Here is a 19,059-nt window from a genome sequence, read left to right on the forward strand (position 1 = left end):
CTTCCGAGCATGCGTTGACTTGATTCTGAGCATGCGTGGATTTTTGACCAATGGACTTCCACACAGACGATCGTTTTTTCTATCGCTTTTTTATCCATAGGAAAATTTTAAAACATGGAGGGAAGTTATGGCTATTTGATTGATTGTGGATTCGAAAGGATTAAAAAATTGAAGCGTGTATGGGCACCATTGAACAGATACGGTCTATGAGAACTAAGCAGAGAGAATGAGCAGCAGCTATTTATACACCGATCTGACCGACCCCATCGTCTGATCGTACGACAAGCAGAGTACAGCGCCCCCTCCGGTGTACAGAGCCATCACTCCTCCATGCACACAACAAGCGGCACGCTGACTGCTGGCCCCGCCCACACACGCAGAGATTGACAGCCGGCCCCGCCTCCTCCCCCGCAGTCCCGCCCCCTCCCCCGGCTCTGCAGTGCTCAGTGTACAGAGCTCAGGGAGCAACAGTTGTGTGCGGGGAGATCGGTGTGTACGTGTCCTGTCCGTGTATGGGGGAGAGACACCACTGAGCGATCAGGTAAGGTGCGATCCCTGGCTGTGATATCATGGGGGGAGAGGAGGGGGGAGCACTGTGTGTGTGTGACCATCAGATCTGTGCGGTGCTGAGATCGGTTCCCTTGTACTGAGGACACAGCTGTCTCCACACACAGGACGATCCCTCTATTATACACACATGTCTACAGCTCTCCATACAATCTGATTGTACGATCTGCTTTATGGTGACCACCAAAGGGATCAGATTATGGGGTGACATGTTGGAAACAGAGATGTGATCAATAAGTTACAATTCTATCTCAATGATTGGATGGTTTAGGTTTGTCCTCCTATTAGATCCTTTCAGTGAATGAGATTGTACAACCAGATTGTATTGTTTATGGCTTAGATACGGGGGGATAGGCAGAATAATGGTGGCCATACACGCTTCAATAAATGATCAATGTCTTTATCGATCTCTCCTGATAGAAATACGTGATCTTTAGTGGACAACCCAATCGATTGATATGCCACACACACATTTTGATTGGTAGATTGAAGATATCATTTATTGATCACACCTGTATGCAAACTCCTAATCTGATTAAACTACGACTGAATTTTTCACCAAATCGTTTTATGGCCAATCAATAAAAAAAAAACAGTCAGTCATTTTCTGCCCTTGCCGATCGGCTTCGTTTCATCGAATCCAAGTCGATCAGAAGAGAAGGTTCAATTATCTGCCAACTCGATCATTTTGATCCAATTGGAGATCGATGAGATAATAAAAACTGAAGCCTCCGTTTCCTAGACTTCGGATCTTTACTAAAATATCTTCCCAAAAATTGCTTGTCTCTTTCCCATCAGCAGGAGACGCCGGCCCTTTAAGAGTTAAGGTGTTTTGTGGGCTTCCTCGCCATGTGATTGGCTGACAGAGTGATCCCTAGAGATGTGATTGGAGCTCCTCTTTATTTGTACATCAAACCTGTGCTCCAATCAGCTGACATATAAACAAAGGGGCGGGTTGCTGGTGAGGTCATTGCCCTTATATGGACACATGGGGGGGGGGGGGGGGGGGTTCTAGGTTCATTTCCCACACCAATCTATCCACCTTAAAGTGGAACTCTGCACACCTCTACTTCCGCAGTGTGGCCCCTCACATCTCCAGTGGCTCCTTCCAGGTTCTAATCATCATTTTGATTGGCTGGATGGAGGATATGCCACTCCTGTGCATGCGCTGGGGGGCTCATTTATCTTCGCACTGAGCTGTGTGGCACAAAGTTTTATTTCCAGATTAAAGTTCCGCTTTAGGGCCCAGATTCACAGCGGAGATACGACGGAGTATCTCAGATACTCCGTCGTATCTCTCAGAGTATCTATGCGACTGATTCATAGAATCAGTTACGCATAGATATCCCTAAGATCCGACAGGTGTAATTGTTTTACACTGTCGGATCTTAGGATGCAATACCGCGGCCGCCGCTGGGGGGAGTTTGCGTCGTAAACCAGCGTCGGGTATGCAAATTAGGAGTTACGGCGATCCACGACGGTTTTTCGCGTTCGCTACGTCGCTGCTAGTCTAGTTTCCCGTCCCAAAGTTAGTCGTCGTTTTAGGTACCCTAACTTTACACAGCACACGTATGTGCTGTTTAAAGTATGGCCGTCGTTTCAGCGTATAAATTTTAAAAATTTTTCTTCTTGCGTAAAACGTCCGGGAATACGAAAGTACGCTACGCACGTCGTCGCCGTTCGAAAAAATGACGTCACTTCGCGCAAAGCACAGCGGGAATTTCGAAACGGAGCATGCGCAGTAGGTCGGGCGCGGGAGCGCACCTTTTTTAAATGGCACACGCCCCTTTGAATTACGCGGGCTTACGCCGGAGGCTACCAGCGTAAGTTTTCACGCAAGTGCTTTGTGAATCAGGCACTTGCGATGAAAACTTGCGGCGGTGTAACGTATCTACTATATGTTACGCCGCCGCGGTTCTACGTGAATCTGGCCCTAGATTTCCATCCTGAAACGCATTATGTGTGGTTTGAACAGCGTTTACATATGCGGGCGCGACTCACAAATACGTTCGTTTCTGTGTGCAGGGGGCTTTAAAATTATTCATTCTTTTTTTTTCCTTATTTATTTTACTTCTAATTTGTTATTTTTACATTCTTCTTTAAAAAAAAAAATAAGAATAATTTGGGTCACCCTATTCCTATTACAAGGAATGTAAACATCCCTTCAAATAGAAGAAAAAGCATGACAGGTCCTCTTAAATATGAGATCTGGGGGTCAAAAATGCAATAAAAAATAAAATACACTTAAAGGATTTTTTTTTTATCTTAATAGCTTCCTTTACCTTGCAGTGCTGTTTTCATGTCCTCATTGTTCGTTTTTGCTCTCAAGTTGCTGTAATTCTTCTCTGATCTCCACACTTCCTGGTTGTCTGTTTCCTGATAACCACAGTACTGGGAGCTTTCTCTCTGTGGTCACTAATCAAGGAGGTGTGATTACTGTGTGTCTAAAACCCCACAGCACCAATCAGTTTCGTTTTCCATCACTGCCCTGTATTGGCTCTGTGGCTCTGTACATCAGAGAGACAGGAAGCAACAGGCAAAAACTAAACTAAACTGCAGGTACAATATATGATTGGTTTTTATCTATTTTTAATCGTTTTTAAAAGGAATCAGTTAACTATTATGTCTCTATACCCTGTAAACAGTCATTTCAGCAAATATTTTTTTTTTATTTACAACTCTTTTAACCACTTGCACATATACCCCCCTCCTGCCCAGGTGAAATTTCAGCTTCCGGCACTGCGTCGCTTTAACTGACAATTGCGCGGTCGTGCGACGTGGCTCCCAAACAAAATTGACGTCCTTTTTTCCCCACAAGTAGAGCTTTCTTTCGGTGGTATTTGATCGCCTGTGCGGTTTTTATTTTTTGCGCTATGAACAAAAAAGAGCGACAATTTTGAAAAAAAAAATACAATATTTTTTACTTGTTGCAATAATAAATATCCCAATTTAAAAAAAATATAAATTAAAAAATCTCAGTTTAGGCCGATACGTATTCTACATATTTTTGGTAAAAAAAAAAAAAAAAAGAAATCGCAATAAGCGACTGGTTTGCGCAAAAGTTATAGCGCCTACAAAATAGGGGACAGAATTGTTTTGTTTTTATTTTTATTTTTTTACTAGTAATGGCGGCGATCTGCGATTTTTATTGGGACAGCGACATTATGGCGGACACATCGGACACATTTTTGGCGCCATTCACATTTATACTGCGATCAGTGCTATAAATATGCACTAATTACTGTATAAATGTGACTGGCATTGAAGGGGTTAACACTAGGGGGTGAGGAAGGGGTTAACTGTGTTCCCTATATAGTGTTCTAACTGTAGGTGAAGGGGGGTGACTGGGGGAGGTGACCGATGCTGTGTCCCTATGTACAAGGGACACAGATCGGTCTCCTCTCCTCTGACAGCATGTGGAGCTCTGTGTTTACACACAGAGCTCCACGTCCCTGCTGTGTTCCCGACGATCGCGTGTACCCGGCGGACATCGCGGCCGCCAGGTACACGCATTGGCTTCCCAGCGATGCGCCGGGACAGTGTTTACCCGCTGCGCGCCCCCCAGAGGCGCGCGGGTAATGCACTTTAAAAGACGTCCACTTGGCACCTGAGAGCCGCGCTGTTGACGTCTTTTGTCAATAGCACGGGTCTCAAGTGGTTAAAATAAAAATGTCCCCTTTAAGGCCATTGGATGGAAGTGGTGTTTGACGTCGCTTCTGCCATCCAATGGTATGGAGTTGAGTGAGGGGCCATCATGCCCTTACTCGACTTCATGCCTCTGAGGGGAAAGGACTGGATCGTCTCCGCCGCTACCAACGGCTCCGGTAAGCCGCGGAGATGACCGGGACGAGGCGGGAGGGGGATGGTCACCTCTCCCGCTGCCGATTTAAAAGTGATCTTGCGGCGAATCCGCCGCAGAGACCACTTTTACCTGAAAGCGGACCGCCCACCTTTTAAAAAAAAAAAAATACTGGGGCTATGGCAGCTATCGTACGTGGAACGACGGCGGGTGTCTAGAAGTGGTTAAAAAGGCGCATAAGTTACCGTGCAGTATTTGTTGCGCTTTGAAATGAACGGGCTGTGCTGTGTGTGCGGTGCGATTCTGGGCGCGATCATGAAACGCTAATTCTGGCCATACATTGTAGATTTACCAAGCCCATATAATACAAGGTCAGACCTAAACACTTTCAATTTGTATGCAATCAGGCATTCCCCTGCACTACATAGTTGAAGGTAAATCTAAAGAACATTGTATAATGTATGGGCAGCTTTAGGTACACAATCATTTGATTATCTGAAGACTATTAATGTAAATGCAGCATTAAAAAAACAGATGATTGTGCACATCGTGTGTCTAAGTTTGATGTTATCCAGCACTTTCACTTTTGATTTGTGGTGTGTAAACCAACCAACCTTCCTTATTTTCTCCCCTTTAGTCTGTCATAGTAGAAGAAAACGAACTACCGTATTTTTCGGACCATAAGACGCACCTAAGTTTTAGAGGAGAAAAATTAGAAAAAAAAAGATTCTGACCCAAATGGTGTACTGAAATATTTAATAACATTTAACAGAATTCAGTTCACTGTAAATATTCCTTACTACTGTAAATTACCGTAATCTCGTTTTTTTAAATGCCACTAATAGAGTATGGTAAGTGTACTGCAGTCTGTATGCTGTACAGATGCCTGTGAGGGAGCAACCAATGAGGTGAATCTATTATGGTCAGCTGACTCAGGAGAGCATGGAGCACGGAGGAATACGTAGTGACGCCGTGCACTGGACTAGCGCAACGCTCCACGAGCCGACACGCCGCCCGCTTCACGAGCCGACACGCCGCCCGCTTCACGAGCCGACACGCCGCCGGACCGTATCCGCGGATAAATCCTCACGAGGATTTCTGCGGATTTGGATCCGATGGAGTGTACTCACCATCGGATCGAAATCCGCGCCGAAATCCCATCGCGATGACGTGTCGCGCCGTCGCCGCGGCGACGTGCGCGACGCTGTCATATAAGGATACACACGCATGCGTCGAATCATTACGACGCATGCGAGGGAGGGAATCGGACGGATCGATCCGGTGAGTCTGTACAGACCACCGAAACGATCCGCTGAAGCCGATTCCAGCGGATAGATTTCTTAGCATGCTAAGAAATTTTTATCTGCTGAAAAATCGGTCGGCCCGAAAAAAATCAGCGGAAAAAGATCCGCTGGGATGTACACACCAGCGGATCTATCCGCTGGAACTGATCCGCAGATCAATTCCAGCGGATAGATCCTCTCGTGTGTACGGGGCCTAAGATGCAGGTACATTTTCCTCCATACATTTGGGGGAAAAAAGTGCGTCTTATAGTCCGAAAAATACGGTATATCTATTCCTTAATTGTAACGCCCCCCCCCCCCCCCCCCTCCCTCCTATCTATCCTGATTTACCTGTATATAAAAGATCTGTATACTTTCCTATTTTCAATCTGCTTAGGTCTGGTCATATGATCCTGTTTCGCTGGCTTCCCTGTGTCAGCGAGTGGCTGCTGCAGGGGAGAGGAGGGAATGCCAACAATGTGAACTCCCTTACACAGAGCTGCTGGATCACATGAGCGGACCAGAGTGGAATAATAATAAAAAAAAAGTATACAGATCTATTTTTTTATACTGGGTAAGTAGGGGAGGGGGTGGAGGGAAGATTTTTTAAGTATAGATATAATTTGGGTTTTCTGAGCATCATGGGAAATGTAGTTCCAAAACATCTGGGGTGCAAAGGTTCAACATCACTGCCCATGGAAAAGACTACTGACCCCCCCCCCCTCGATATGTTATGTAGATCAGAGGAGGTGTTCTGTAGTCCTGTTCTAGGATAACAATGCTACTCATTTTATAGATACATTACAGTGAGTGAATGCTGTCACCCTAGGATAGGAAGTGTGTTACTGGCGGGATCATTGGTTGAAAGTAAAGCTATGGGCACGTTGGGCGTTTAGCTCTGTGCATCCAATCCCAGCTCTTTCCTCAACTAGGGAATAGAGAAGGGCTCAGGCTGCTGCCCACCTGTGATCCCACCTGCCCGATCCCGCCAGGAAGCCGACATTGCAGGCAGCTAATCACAGGCACTGAGACATTTACTGATCTGTGCCGCTATGGACAGAGAAATGTCTCACTGCCTGTGATTAGCGGTGTGCAGGGTCGCTTCCTGATGGGATCGGGCAGGTGGGATCACGTACACGCCCGAGCCCATTTCTACTAGGGAAGCTCAGGTGGGCAGCCCAGCCCTGCTACCTGGCTGCATGTAGCTGTACTGAGTGGTACTCACATTTTAGGGTTAAATGCAGTGGCGGTGCGTCTATAGAGGGCGCCGGAGCGCCGCCCCCTCTGGCTCTGGATGTTATCGTTGCCGCTGCCGCGACTATTCAGATGGCCAGATGGTGAGCGCCGGCCACCTGAATAACGGCCAGCGGCTCTGATAGGCTTTCCGAGTACAGCCCACAGGCTTCCGGAAACGTATCTAAGGGACGTACGGGGGGTGCGTTCCTTAGATAAGACTGACAGGCGTCTCAGCCAATCGGGTTCACCGGTTCTGATTGGCTGAAGTGTCATCGAGGGACGTGAAAGGAGGATGGCTGACCCCCATAAAGGTAAGTGCCGGGCGGGGGCATTTTACAGGGCACAGTGGCGTCAATTAAAGGGCTCAGTGGCGACAATTAAAGGGCACAGTGGGACAAAGGGCACAGTGGCGACAATTGGCACAGTGGCTGCGTTTGATGGCATGGCACAGTGGTGACAATTGATGGCACAGTGGCTGCGTTTGATGGCATGGCACAGTGGTGACAATTGATGGCACAGTGGCTGCGTTTGATGGCATGGCACAGTGGCTGCGTTTGATGGCATGGCACAGTGGTGACAATTGATGGGCCCAGTGGCTGTGTTTGATGGGCCCAGTGGCCTCATTTGATGGGCCCAGTGGCTGCATTTGATGGGCCCAGTGGCTGCATTTGATGGGCCCAGTGAGGCTGGAATTGTTTTTTTTCCCGTTTGCGCCCGCCCAAAATTTTTTAGCACCAGTCGCCACTGGTTAAATGATTTAAGAGATGTGTGCCTGGAATGTGTGGATGGTGCTCCGCCTCCTCACAGGTGCATGGAAACCCTGGATTGGACTAAACCCCCTGTATGCAAAGGGTGAAAAGAGAAAACTAATGCAGCCACCACATCTAAGGCCCCGGATGATTAGCCCTGGTGAAACGCCGGTATTTTGGCACGGGAGGAAGGCAAAGGTGCGCTATCCAGCCCCATCTTCAGCAGTCTGACAGATACTGAGGGCGGACGGTGCACTGAGCAGTACAGATATTTAGGGCAATATGTGCCCGTGGGCAAATTCTCAGAATGCAGGCGGCTTGGGCTCTGGGCATTCGTCCCCAGGCTCAGCCTCTAAGGCCTGGGTGACACCTATGCATTTTTTTATGCGTTTTCATTTTAGCTGTTGACAGAAACAGTCAGTCAACAGCCGATTAATTCCTGCCAACAATCGTACCGTGTATGAGGCTTAGGCCCCGTACACACGACCAAACATGTATGCTGAAACTGGTCCGCGGGCCAGTTTCAGCATACATGTTCGGTCATGTGTAGGCGCGAGCGGGCCGAATTCCAGCAAACATTTGCCCACCGGGCCTTTTCCCAGCGGGCAAATATTCCTGGACGTGTTTTAAAACCGTCCGCTGGAATCCTGCCCGCTCGGACATGTACGGTCGTCAGTACAGACCTACCGTACATGTCCGAGCACCCGCCGTCCCTCGCATGCGTCGAATGACTTCGACGCATGCGTGGAAGCCTTTAAATAGCAGGCCCGCCACGTCTCCGCGTCATCGCCGCGGCGACGACGCGGACACGCCCCGCGTATTGTTTACGCGCGGACTTCTGTACGATGGTTAGTACAACCATCGTACAGAAGCCCTCTGGCAGGCATGTACGGTGAAAACGGTCCGACGGACCGGTTTCATCGTACATGTTTGCTCGTGTGTACCGGGCCTTAAAGGTCATACTTACCTCTACTGTGCAGTTCGTTTTGCACAGAGTGGCTCCGATCCACGTCTTTTGGGGTCCCTCGGCGGCTGTCTCGGCTCCTCCCTGCTTCTGGTAACCCCCCTGGGAAGCGCTCTCCCAAGGGGGTTACCTTGCGGGCGCGCTCCCGAGTCCTGTATTCGCCATCCATAGGCGCCAACTACAGGACTTGGCCCCGCCCCCCGATTCAGACGGTGCCACTGCCGGCAATAGGCAGCAGCGATTTGACATGTCAACGTGGACTTAGGCCTGGTTCACATCTATGCATTTTTTAGTGCGTTTTCAGTTTTGCAGAAACACACTACAGTCCATGTAGCATGGTTTCCTATGGGTCACATTCACACCAATGCAGTTTATGGAAAGGGCCAGAGACTGTTTTTTTTTTTCTACTTTTTGGTTCCATAGACTTATGGATCAAAAACGTGCATTGAAAAATCCAAAATGCACCTGGAATATGCAACCTGCAACCTGCATAGGTGTGAATCAGACCCTAATGTTCATCCTGAGCTCGGCTACACATCTGAATGTAATCTCATGCTGTTGAGCAATGGTTGATAATCACCTCATTGGCGACGTGTAAAATTGTTTGCAATTGATTGTGAACAAGGGAATTGACAACAAGAATTTAAATTGCTTAAAAGCTTGAGATTAAAATTGCCAGGGTAGCCAAGACCAAGCAATCTTGGGCTTTAGATGGACTTTAAAGAGACCCTGTCACCATTCATTTCAACCATAATCTTCCCATAAGAATTCTATGTGCATTTACTGGATTCTACTATTATTATTATTATTATTATTATTATTATTATTATTATACACGATTTATATGGCGCCAACACAGCTCTTAACAATGTAGAGGGGGGGGCAGCACAATTACAATACAATTCAATACAGAAGGTACAGGAGGGCCCGGCTCGTAGAGCTCATATTCTGAAGCCTTGTACACACGCTCGGTTTTCTCGGCAAGAACCAGCAAGAAAACTGCTAGCAGAGCTTTCTTGCTGAGTAAACCGAGCGTGTGTACGAGGCTTTCAGGTTTCTCATCAAGAAAACTGCCTAAAATCTCGACGAGAAAAATGGAGAACTTTCCTGCTGAGAAACCCGAGTGTGTGTATACTTACCTGTCGCCGTGGAAACCCGCGCATTCTCGAAATGACTTTGACGCATGCGCGGTTGCTTCCTAGGCATAGGTAGGGTGCAGCAAGATGGAGGCGACGGCATCGAATGTGACGTCGTACGCGATGACGTCACCTCGTTCTTGCCTTTCAAAAGATCTGCAGGTCTTTTGAAAGGAGTGTCTGTACACTCGGGTGGCAAGAGATTCTTGCCAAGAATCTCGTCAGGAAAAATTATGATTTTTTTTTTTCCTGACGAGATTCTGGCCCGTGTGTACAGGGCTTAAAGGGAGGGGGTGGTGGTAAAAAAGGTAATGGCTGCAGAGAATGATTTGAAGGGGGTGATTCTATGCATGTTATTTACCTATAAAATCTTCCCTTGTGTAGACATCAAAAAGCCGGAGACCACTGCTGGGTGCCGTTGACTTGTTGGTATGGTTCCCCTATCGAGATGGTTCCTGTAAGGACTGCGCAGGCGCAATCCCTGCCGACGGAAATCTCCGAACCTCGGCCGGCATCCAGGCTCATTCCTTAACATCCCTGTGGATTGGAGGATGTTAAAAAAAGAGCCAGGAGGCCGAGCGAGCGTAGCGAGCCGCCTGAGTGAAGCAAGGATGTGAGACCGACTGGCCACTTACCTCAAATTCCACGTCGCCCTGGAGGTTCGGTGATTTCCGTCGGCAAGGATTGCGCCTGCGGATGACATCACCTTGGATGTGATGTCAGCAGACCCTGCCCACTCAGAGCTGTCACTTGGGTGACTCTATAGAATTCTGTAGTACTCGGCATTCCAGGTCCGGCGCTATGTGATTGGCCGGAGTCGCGATTAAGTCACTCGCAGAAGCCGCCAGTCACGACACGGGCCCTGAAGAAACGGCACGAGCGGGCCGTTCCTTCAGTGTGCATGCGCAGATGATGTCAGCGCAAGCGCATACAGTGAATATCTCCTAAACTGTGCAAGTTTAGAAGATATTCATGGTACCTACAGTTAAGTCTTATTATAGGCCTTTATTATAGGCTTACCTGTAGGCAAAAGTGGTGTAACAGGGTTTACAACCACTTTAATAGATGGAAAGTTGAAAAAAATGATTGAAGGTTAAAGTGGATGTAAAGCCGCTCTCATCCTTTCTAAACTACTGCCATAGTGCTGATCTATAAGGATATACATGCCTCCATCATGTATCCTTACCTGTCAAATGTCTCCCCTCTGTCTGTTATAAGAACTGAAAAACTGCAGATTCTGTGGGTGGATCTGTTGTTTGGAGCTCGGTGGGTGGAGTTGTGATGTCAGTAGACTCCCCGCAAACCTCTACACTCCCCTTGTTAACATGCATTTTGTCTTGTGTTTTCCTTACACTAAATTCTGCTATGATCACGAACATCCAGTTAAAATCCAGAAAAGTAACCGCATGACTTCAGAAAAGGAGTGGGGGGTGGGAATTAAAAAATAATGCCTGTCTCCAAGCTAGTGCATGAGATATGTAAATAACCTGTCACTCACAGCAAGGGGGAAGAACGGACAAATGTTTTCTCTCGTTTGTCTGTTTATCTCACTGAAAAAAGAAAAGAGGATTGCTCAGAGCTTGATTAACTCTTTGTGGCAAGACTGGGCACAGAAGATAGGAAATCTTATACTCTACATTGTGGCAGCAAAAAAAAAATAAAAAATTCCGGTTTACATCCACTTTAAGCTGCACAGGCAGCAGATGTGGGTGTATACATGCCAAGGTCGCAATGCCACAAAGATTATTTCCTGATTATCCCCACCTGTCCAACGCCCTCTGAACAGCGATCCACCGCTCTTTAGATGACATTACTAGTGTAAACGAGCCCTAAGGCTGCATTCACACCTAAGCGTAGGTCGTTCGATCGTTTTTTTCCGGCGTTTTGTCGCACGCATTCATGCTTATTTGCACGTTTGCATACAGCGTTGTCCGACGTTTTTGTACTTCAACGTTTTTTATTTTAGCCAATAGGAAAAATTACCATATTTTCATCACTTGTTGCTATGTTGGTAGATTTTTTTTATCTTCTGCCTGGGTGAAAAGTTCTATTGATTAAAGCGACAAAACGCCCGTAGCAAACGCTCGTTGTCGCGCTAGTCGCTTGAATCGAGCGTTTCCATTACTTTCTATGGGAAATAGAAACGCCCAAACCTCCCGATTCGTCAAAAAAGGGTCGGGAACTTGTTTGAGCTTCAGGCGTTCGGCGTCAGGCGTTTTGGAGTAGAGATGTGAACCATCTCCATAGAGAATAATGTATTTTTTCCCCTCTAGCGTTTTTGAGCGTCGCGTTTTCAGGCGACAACGCTCAGGTGTGAATGCAGCCTAAAGGTCACATGGCTGGTTTTGAGGCCCAACTATGCTCCAATGTTATTGCACAGGTGGCACATACAGTCACCCATAGATGTGAATGGCTGTACGCCGCCATACTTGGGTAAGCGCTGATGCTTTCTTGCATGTCTGTACAATGTATTCCTATGAAGACATGCGTGTTTTCCCCGTGTACAGACGTGTCTCGCCATTCTCTTCATTGGGCGGCCGTACAACCCACCTGCAGCTCCCTGGGTGCAGAATACCAGGATGTTCCTCATACCCCTGTATACACAACGGGGTCGGGACACTGAAAGTGAAGGAGTTGTATTTGTGGCAGACACTTGGCGATTATCTGAGCGCTTTGTCTGCCATCCTGTTATGATGTGTGTTTTGCTCAAGGCACCCGGATAACTTCTAGAACACTTCCTGAGCTCAGGACTCAGATCCTTGTCAGTCTTATAGAAGATACAATGTCTCTGATCTGCTTCATCTTCACTTTACCATCACATTGGATTCTTTCCCTTTGTTCCAGCTGGAATGCAAAGATAGGCAGGTAAGAGGCCGGGCACGTTCATAGGAGCAAGAAATCCTCAATCCTGTCTATGCAGGGGAAACATAAGCTGTCTGGGATCCTTATCTAAAGTCCAGCAGTCAAAGCCTAATGGGCTGAAAACGAACAGATCCCTCCATCCACACATATGAGGAGGATAGAAGAATACCCCCCCACGAGACATTCTCTCCACTGTCAGAATAGATCGGCAGCTTAACCACTTAACCCCCGGACCATATTGCTGGTCAAAGACCAGAGCACTTTTTGCGATTCGGCACTGCGTCGCTTTAACTGACAATTGCGCGGTCGTGCGACGTGGCTCCCAAACAAAATTGGCGTCCTTTTTTTCCCACAAATAGAGCTTTCTTTTGGTGGTATTTGATCACCTCTGCGGTTTTTATTTTTTGCGCTATCAACAAAAATAGAGCGACAATTTTGAAAAAAAATGAATATTTTTTACTTTTTACTATAATAAATATCCCCCAAAAATATATATAAAAAAAAAAAAATTTTTTCCTCAGTTTAGGCCGATACGTATTCTCCTACATATTTTTCGTAAAAAAAAAACGCAATAAATGTTTATTGATTGGTTTGCGCCATAGGCGTGCACAGCCTATATCACTAGGGTGTGCACCTCAAAGCTCCAACACATATGTGTGACATATGTACTGGCCTCTTCCCCACTATCCATCCTGAAATAATGGTAGGGAGCAAGGGGGACCCGGGCAGCAGAAAGGAGATGAACAGGGACAGTAGGGGTGGCATATATTGGTACCGATCCCCCTGTATTTTGCTCCTGTAGCAGTTGAATTTTGGGGAGAGGAGGAGAAGCCTACTTTCAGCTGCTGCAGGAGGAAAACACAGATCGGTTCCACTTTATCCCAGCCCCGCTGCCCTTCCTGTCCAGATTCTGAGGCTCAGCAAGGAAGGATCGCAGTTTACTTGTCACCTACCCATGATCGGCAGGTAGATCAAGATTGACGGGTTGCCAACCTTAGGATTAGGGTGTGCCCGGGCACACCTGGCACACCCCCTGTGCACGCCTATGGTTTGCGCAAAAGTTATAGCGTTTACATAATAGGAGGTATTTTTATGGCATTTTTTTTTACTAGTAATGGCGGCGACCAGCGTTTTTTTTTTTTCGATACTGCGACATTATGGCGGACACTTTTGACACATTTTTGGGACCATTGCCATTTTTATAGCGATCAGTGCTATAAAAATGCATTGGATTACTATAAAAATGCCACTGGCAGGGAAGGGATTAACACCAATGGCTGCGCTGCTATCAATCCGTCCAGCCTAGCCAATCTACTGGCCAGGCTGGGAACCGATGACCATCACATGGATGCGCGCGGGACTTTCGAGGGGTCAGGTAAGTAAAACGGGGGTTCGGGGGGGGGGGGGCATAGGATGCATTAAGGTGAAAAAACATTTACCTTTACAACCCCTTTAACAAAGATTTTCCAGCTTGTGGAATGGCCACACATGGATCAGAATTTGTCTGGTTCCTGCTAAACTGCGATCCATCTATTGCCAGCTTTATTCCACAAAAATAAAAAAAAATAAAAAATCTACCCTTCCTGTGGGGTCCTTTTCAGGGGTAAATTGCTCATTTAGTTTGGGGGGCAGTTTATTAACCTCTTGCTGCCCATATGCGCAGCAGCAAAGATGGTGGACTTTAACAGCCACACGCTGCACCTATATGTCCATGGCCGGGCAAGGTTTTTGTACTAAGAACAGGTGACTGAGCTGTCATAGTTCGCTTTCGGTCTCCAATCGCGGTGTAGAGAAAAGAAGACATGTAGGGAGACCAGACAATGTTTCTATGACTAAGCCCTGTTGGGTGAAACATGTTGGAGGGGGTGGTCCTAGGGCGGGGACTGTCATTGCATTGCCTGTGGATGCAGGGCCGATCCTAGGGTCACAGGCGCCTGGGTGCAGAAATATTTCTGGCGCACCCACATTGCGTCGTCATTTTACTAACTCCTCCCCTTTACAAATGTTTCTATGGCAATGACTCAACCACAGAGATGCTCCCCCACAAAGTCTTCATTAATCTGGGATCCTTACATGATCTCTTAACAATAAACAAAATACAGCAAGAGAAGCAGAGTACTTTATTGGGACCTGGAGGGGGGTCTCTGTGATGGACACAGAGAGGGCTTCTGTTAGAGAGTCTGTTAGATGTTTGGCGCCCCCACCTCTGCAGGCGCCTGGGTGCAATGCACCCTGTGCACCCTGCCTAGGATCGGCCCTGTGTGGATGTATGAAGCCCAAACGGAAGCTTGACTGGTGAACTGGACTCTCTAAATTGACATTATCATCTAGCATACACTTTATTGAGAACTGGATAGAAATCTGAGTGTTAAACATAAAATCACAGCGGCCCCTCTTCACATGGGCTGTCCGATTAAGTCCGTCTGTCATTTTTTCAGGTGGACCTGATTGGACCCTTTAGTCTCCGCTATGGAGCGGTTGATGTCCAAACACATGTCCGTTCACATCCGCCGCCATCCAATCCGATTTGATCCTGTCTGCCAAAATCAGATGGTTGGTGGTCCCATTCATCCAGCAGATCAGATCAGATAGAAACGAACAGGCGGTCCGTTTCCATCCGATTGCCCCATAGAGGAGATTGGGACTGTCTCTGTGTCTGTTCTGCATAGCGAAGCAGACATGGACCTGTCATTCACCCACTCAGCGGTGATCAGCAGAGAGATCCCCCATTAAGCAAGCGGATAGTTAAAGGGTAGTTCTATTTTCACAGATAAAAATGTAGCATATAATAACAATAGCATAGACAGCTCATATTGTAAATTTATTTTATTTTAGATTATTTCCTTTTTAATCTGCAGCTGCTGTCACTTTCTGTAAAATTCAATGCAATATGGCAACCTGAAGGCGCATCGTACACCACTGGTGTATGGAAAGCCCCCCAAAATGTCACTTCCTGCTTGTTGATTAGCTCACTGATTTTCCTAGAAGTCTGCACTAAAGCAGACTTTAGGCATCCCCTGCAATGGGAAATTCGTTTTCGGTGAGATTCTCCATAAGAGTTAAAGTGGATGTAAACCCAACATTTTTTTTTTTTTTGACGTCACAATGTAGAGAATAAAATTTCCTATCATCTGTGCCCAGTCTTGCCACACAGAGTTAATCCAGCTCTGAGCAATCCTCTTTTATTGTTCAGTGAAAATTAACAGACTTCCAGATAAAAACCTGTCTAAATAAAAAGTCCTTTCCGTCCCCTTGCTTCGAGTGACATACATTACCTCTCACAATGAACTATGGATCACCCCCCATATTATGATAAACATCCAGGAATGTGCATGTGTCCAAGCTAGTGCACGAGATATGTAAAAACCCTGTCACTCGAAGCAAGGGGACGGAAAGGACTTTTTATTTAGACAGGTTTTTATCTGGAAGTCTGTTAATTTTCACTGAACAATAAAAGTAAATTGCTCAGAGCTGGATTAACAATGTGTTTACATCCACTTTAAATACTTCTAAAGGGTTATCAGAACACTAAGGGGTAGATTCAGGTAAGTAGCGCGTATTTGTGTGCCGGCGTAACGTATCCTATTTACGCTACGCCTCCGCAACCTTGACAGGCAAGTGCAGTATTCACAAAACAAAGTTGCGGCGGCGTAGCGTAAATAGGCCGGCGTAAGCCCGCCTAATTCAAATGTTGAAGATGTGGGCGTGTTTTATGTAAATTTATTGTGACCCCACGTAAATGACGCTTTTTCCGAACGGCGCATGCGCCGTCCGTGAAAGTATCCCAGTGCGCATGCTCCAAATTAACCCGCAAAAAGACAATGCTTTCTACGTGAACGTAAATTACGCACAGCCCTATTCGCGAACGACTTATGCAAACAACGTAATCGATGGAAAATTCGACGCTGGCCGATGTCCATAGTTAACATTGGCTGCGACTCATTTAGCAGGGGTAACTTTATGCTGGAAAAAGCCTTACGTAAACGGCGTATCTGTACTGCGACGGCCGGGCGTACGTTCCTGAATAGGCGTATCTAGCTGATTTACATATTCTAGGCGTAAATCAGCGTACACGCCCCTAGCGGCCAGCGTAAATATGCAGTTAAGATACGACGGCGTGGGAGACTTACGCCTGTCGTATCTTAGCAACATTTAAGCGTATCTCAGTTTGAGCATACGCTTAAAGTTGCGACAGCGCGGATTCGGACTTACGACGGCGTATCTACAGATACGCCCGTCGTAAGTCTTTCTGAATCCGGGCCTAATGCCGCGTACAGACGGTCTTTTTTTGTGATAGAAAAAAACTACGTTTTATGTGATGGAAAAAAAACGACGTTTTTCAAACTTCATTTTCAAAAACGATGTAGCATACATACCATCGTTTTTTCCAAAAGCTCTAGCAAAGCGCGGTTACGTTCAGCACGTACGACGGCACTCTGTTCCATTCAAACTCGCGTCCTAACTTGCTTCTGAGCATGCACGGGTTTAAAAATGTTGTTTTAAACGTTGTTTTGCCTACACACGGTCATTTTTTATGACACAAAAAACTACGTTTTGAAAAACGACATAAAAAATTCAAGCATGTTCAAATTTATTTTTTTGTCGTTTTTTTGAAGACATAAAACATCGTTTTGCCCACACACTATAATTTTAAATGACGTTTTTTAAAACGTCGTTTTTTTTAATCACAAAAAACGACCGTGTGTACGGGGCATCAGAGTGCATCAGGGGTTTATAATGAACAAGAACCTCCAATTCAGATCCAGTCTACAAAATGCATAATGAAAAAACAATTGCTACTTCAGAGCAGAAAAGGGTAGGCGTCAGCTACAAAGTTTGATAAAATCTTTCAATTTAATATTGATCACTTGGAGGGGATTGTCTTTTTCTCAGCAAATGTGTAAATCACACAAAAAAGTATATTTTGTTATTTTGCTTATGTTTTGTTGTTGAAGTTAAAAATGTTTGAAGATGGGTTCAAAGTGACTTTTATATTTTATTTTCTACTTCCACCAGGGGTCCTGTCTAAGATGGCTGCTATTAAGGCGCTCCAGCAGTGGTGCAAGCAACAGTGTGATGGATATCGAGATGTCACTATCACAAACATGACCACATCTTTCCGGGATGGACTGGCTTTTTGTGCCATATTACATAAACACCGACCAGATCTTATGTGAGTGTTTTTTTTTTTTTTACTTGTACTAAGTGTTTTCATTTTCTACATAGTGATATGTGGAAGTTGGTGGTTTTTCTTTTTTGGAAAAAAAAACGTGGTTAACAATTCCGGTAGCTTGTCTGTTATATAACGAAGGCCTTGAGATCTACATACCCTGTTTCCCCAAAAATAAGACCTACCCTGAAAATAAGACCTAGTGCTATTTTCCAGGAAGGCTGCAATATAAGCCCTACCCCGAAAATAAGCCCTAGTTAAAAATTCTTGTAAAATCCACTATATTACAGTAGTATATAATGTACAATGTGTGTGTTTCTGTAATATAATTGCGGGGAAGAGAGCTGCGGCGGGTAACAGAAGTGCAGAGCGGCGATATAACAAATGTATTTAGCACAATTATATTACAGAAACGCACACATTGTACATTATATACTACTGTAATAGAGTGGATTATAGGATTTTACAAGCATTTTAACTCAGTTCACACTGGGGATTCCTGTCAGGCAGGGGGAGAGGGGGAGAGAAGACCGCACATTACATGGTAAGACCTACCCTGAAAATAAGCCCTACTGTGTCTTTTGTTGGCATAATTAATATAAGACCCGGGCTTATTTTCGGGGAAACACGGTAGTGATACTCTTTGTAAGTATGAGTCCTAAACAATCATAGCGGGTCTCTTGCATTGGACAAATAAACAGGAACACTTCTGTCATTCAATATCCAGTTTTGCCTGGTATTGCTGGTGTTAGATTGGCCTAGAAGAAAGGTCCAAGAATTTCCTCTCACTTCATATTTTGGGTATGGGACAGGAAGTGAAGGAAAATCTCACAGATGGGGGGGGGGGGGGGGCGGAATTTGACGGAGGTTATCACCCTTCCTTACTATATTTTTTCGTTTATCATAATATGAGGTGATCCACAGTTCATTGTATATTAGGATGTGTTATGTGGGGGAGGGGGTGGATTTCCTACTTTTTTATACTGTGGATCACCTCATATTATGATTTACATAACATATGATAAACATGTCCAAGCTAGATATGTAAATAACCTCTCACTCAAAGCAAGGAGAGAGGAAAGGATTTTTTATTTATCTGGAAGTCTGTAAATTTTCACTGAACAATAAAGAGGATTGCTCAGAGCTGCATTAACTCTGTGTGGCAAGACTGGGCACAGATGATAGGAAATCTTATACTCTACATTGTGACATAAAAAATAAAAAAAACTTTTGGGTTTACATCCACTTTAATGAAATAATTTCTGAAAAGTAATGAAAAAAGTGACAGAATAA

General features: G+C 45.7%; 1 protein-coding gene across 1 annotated transcript in view; it reads left to right on the plus strand.

Moving 5' to 3' along the window:
* Window positions 1-432: 432 nt before the first annotated feature.
* Window positions 433-19,059, plus strand: part of MICALL2 (MICAL like 2) — a 186,117-nt gene continuing 167,490 nt past the window's right edge. The window contains exons 1-2 of the mRNA XM_040356703.1: window positions 433-541; window positions 17,613-17,769. Coding sequence (XP_040212637.1) covers window positions 17,627-17,769 — 143 coding nt within the window. The 5' untranslated portion in view covers window positions 433-541; window positions 17,613-17,626. The remainder of the gene's footprint in view (window positions 542-17,612; window positions 17,770-19,059) is intronic.

This window comes from Rana temporaria, chromosome 6, assembly GCF_905171775.1.
Source record: "Rana temporaria chromosome 6, aRanTem1.1, whole genome shotgun sequence".
NCBI lineage: Eukaryota > Metazoa > Chordata > Amphibia > Anura > Ranidae > Rana > Rana temporaria.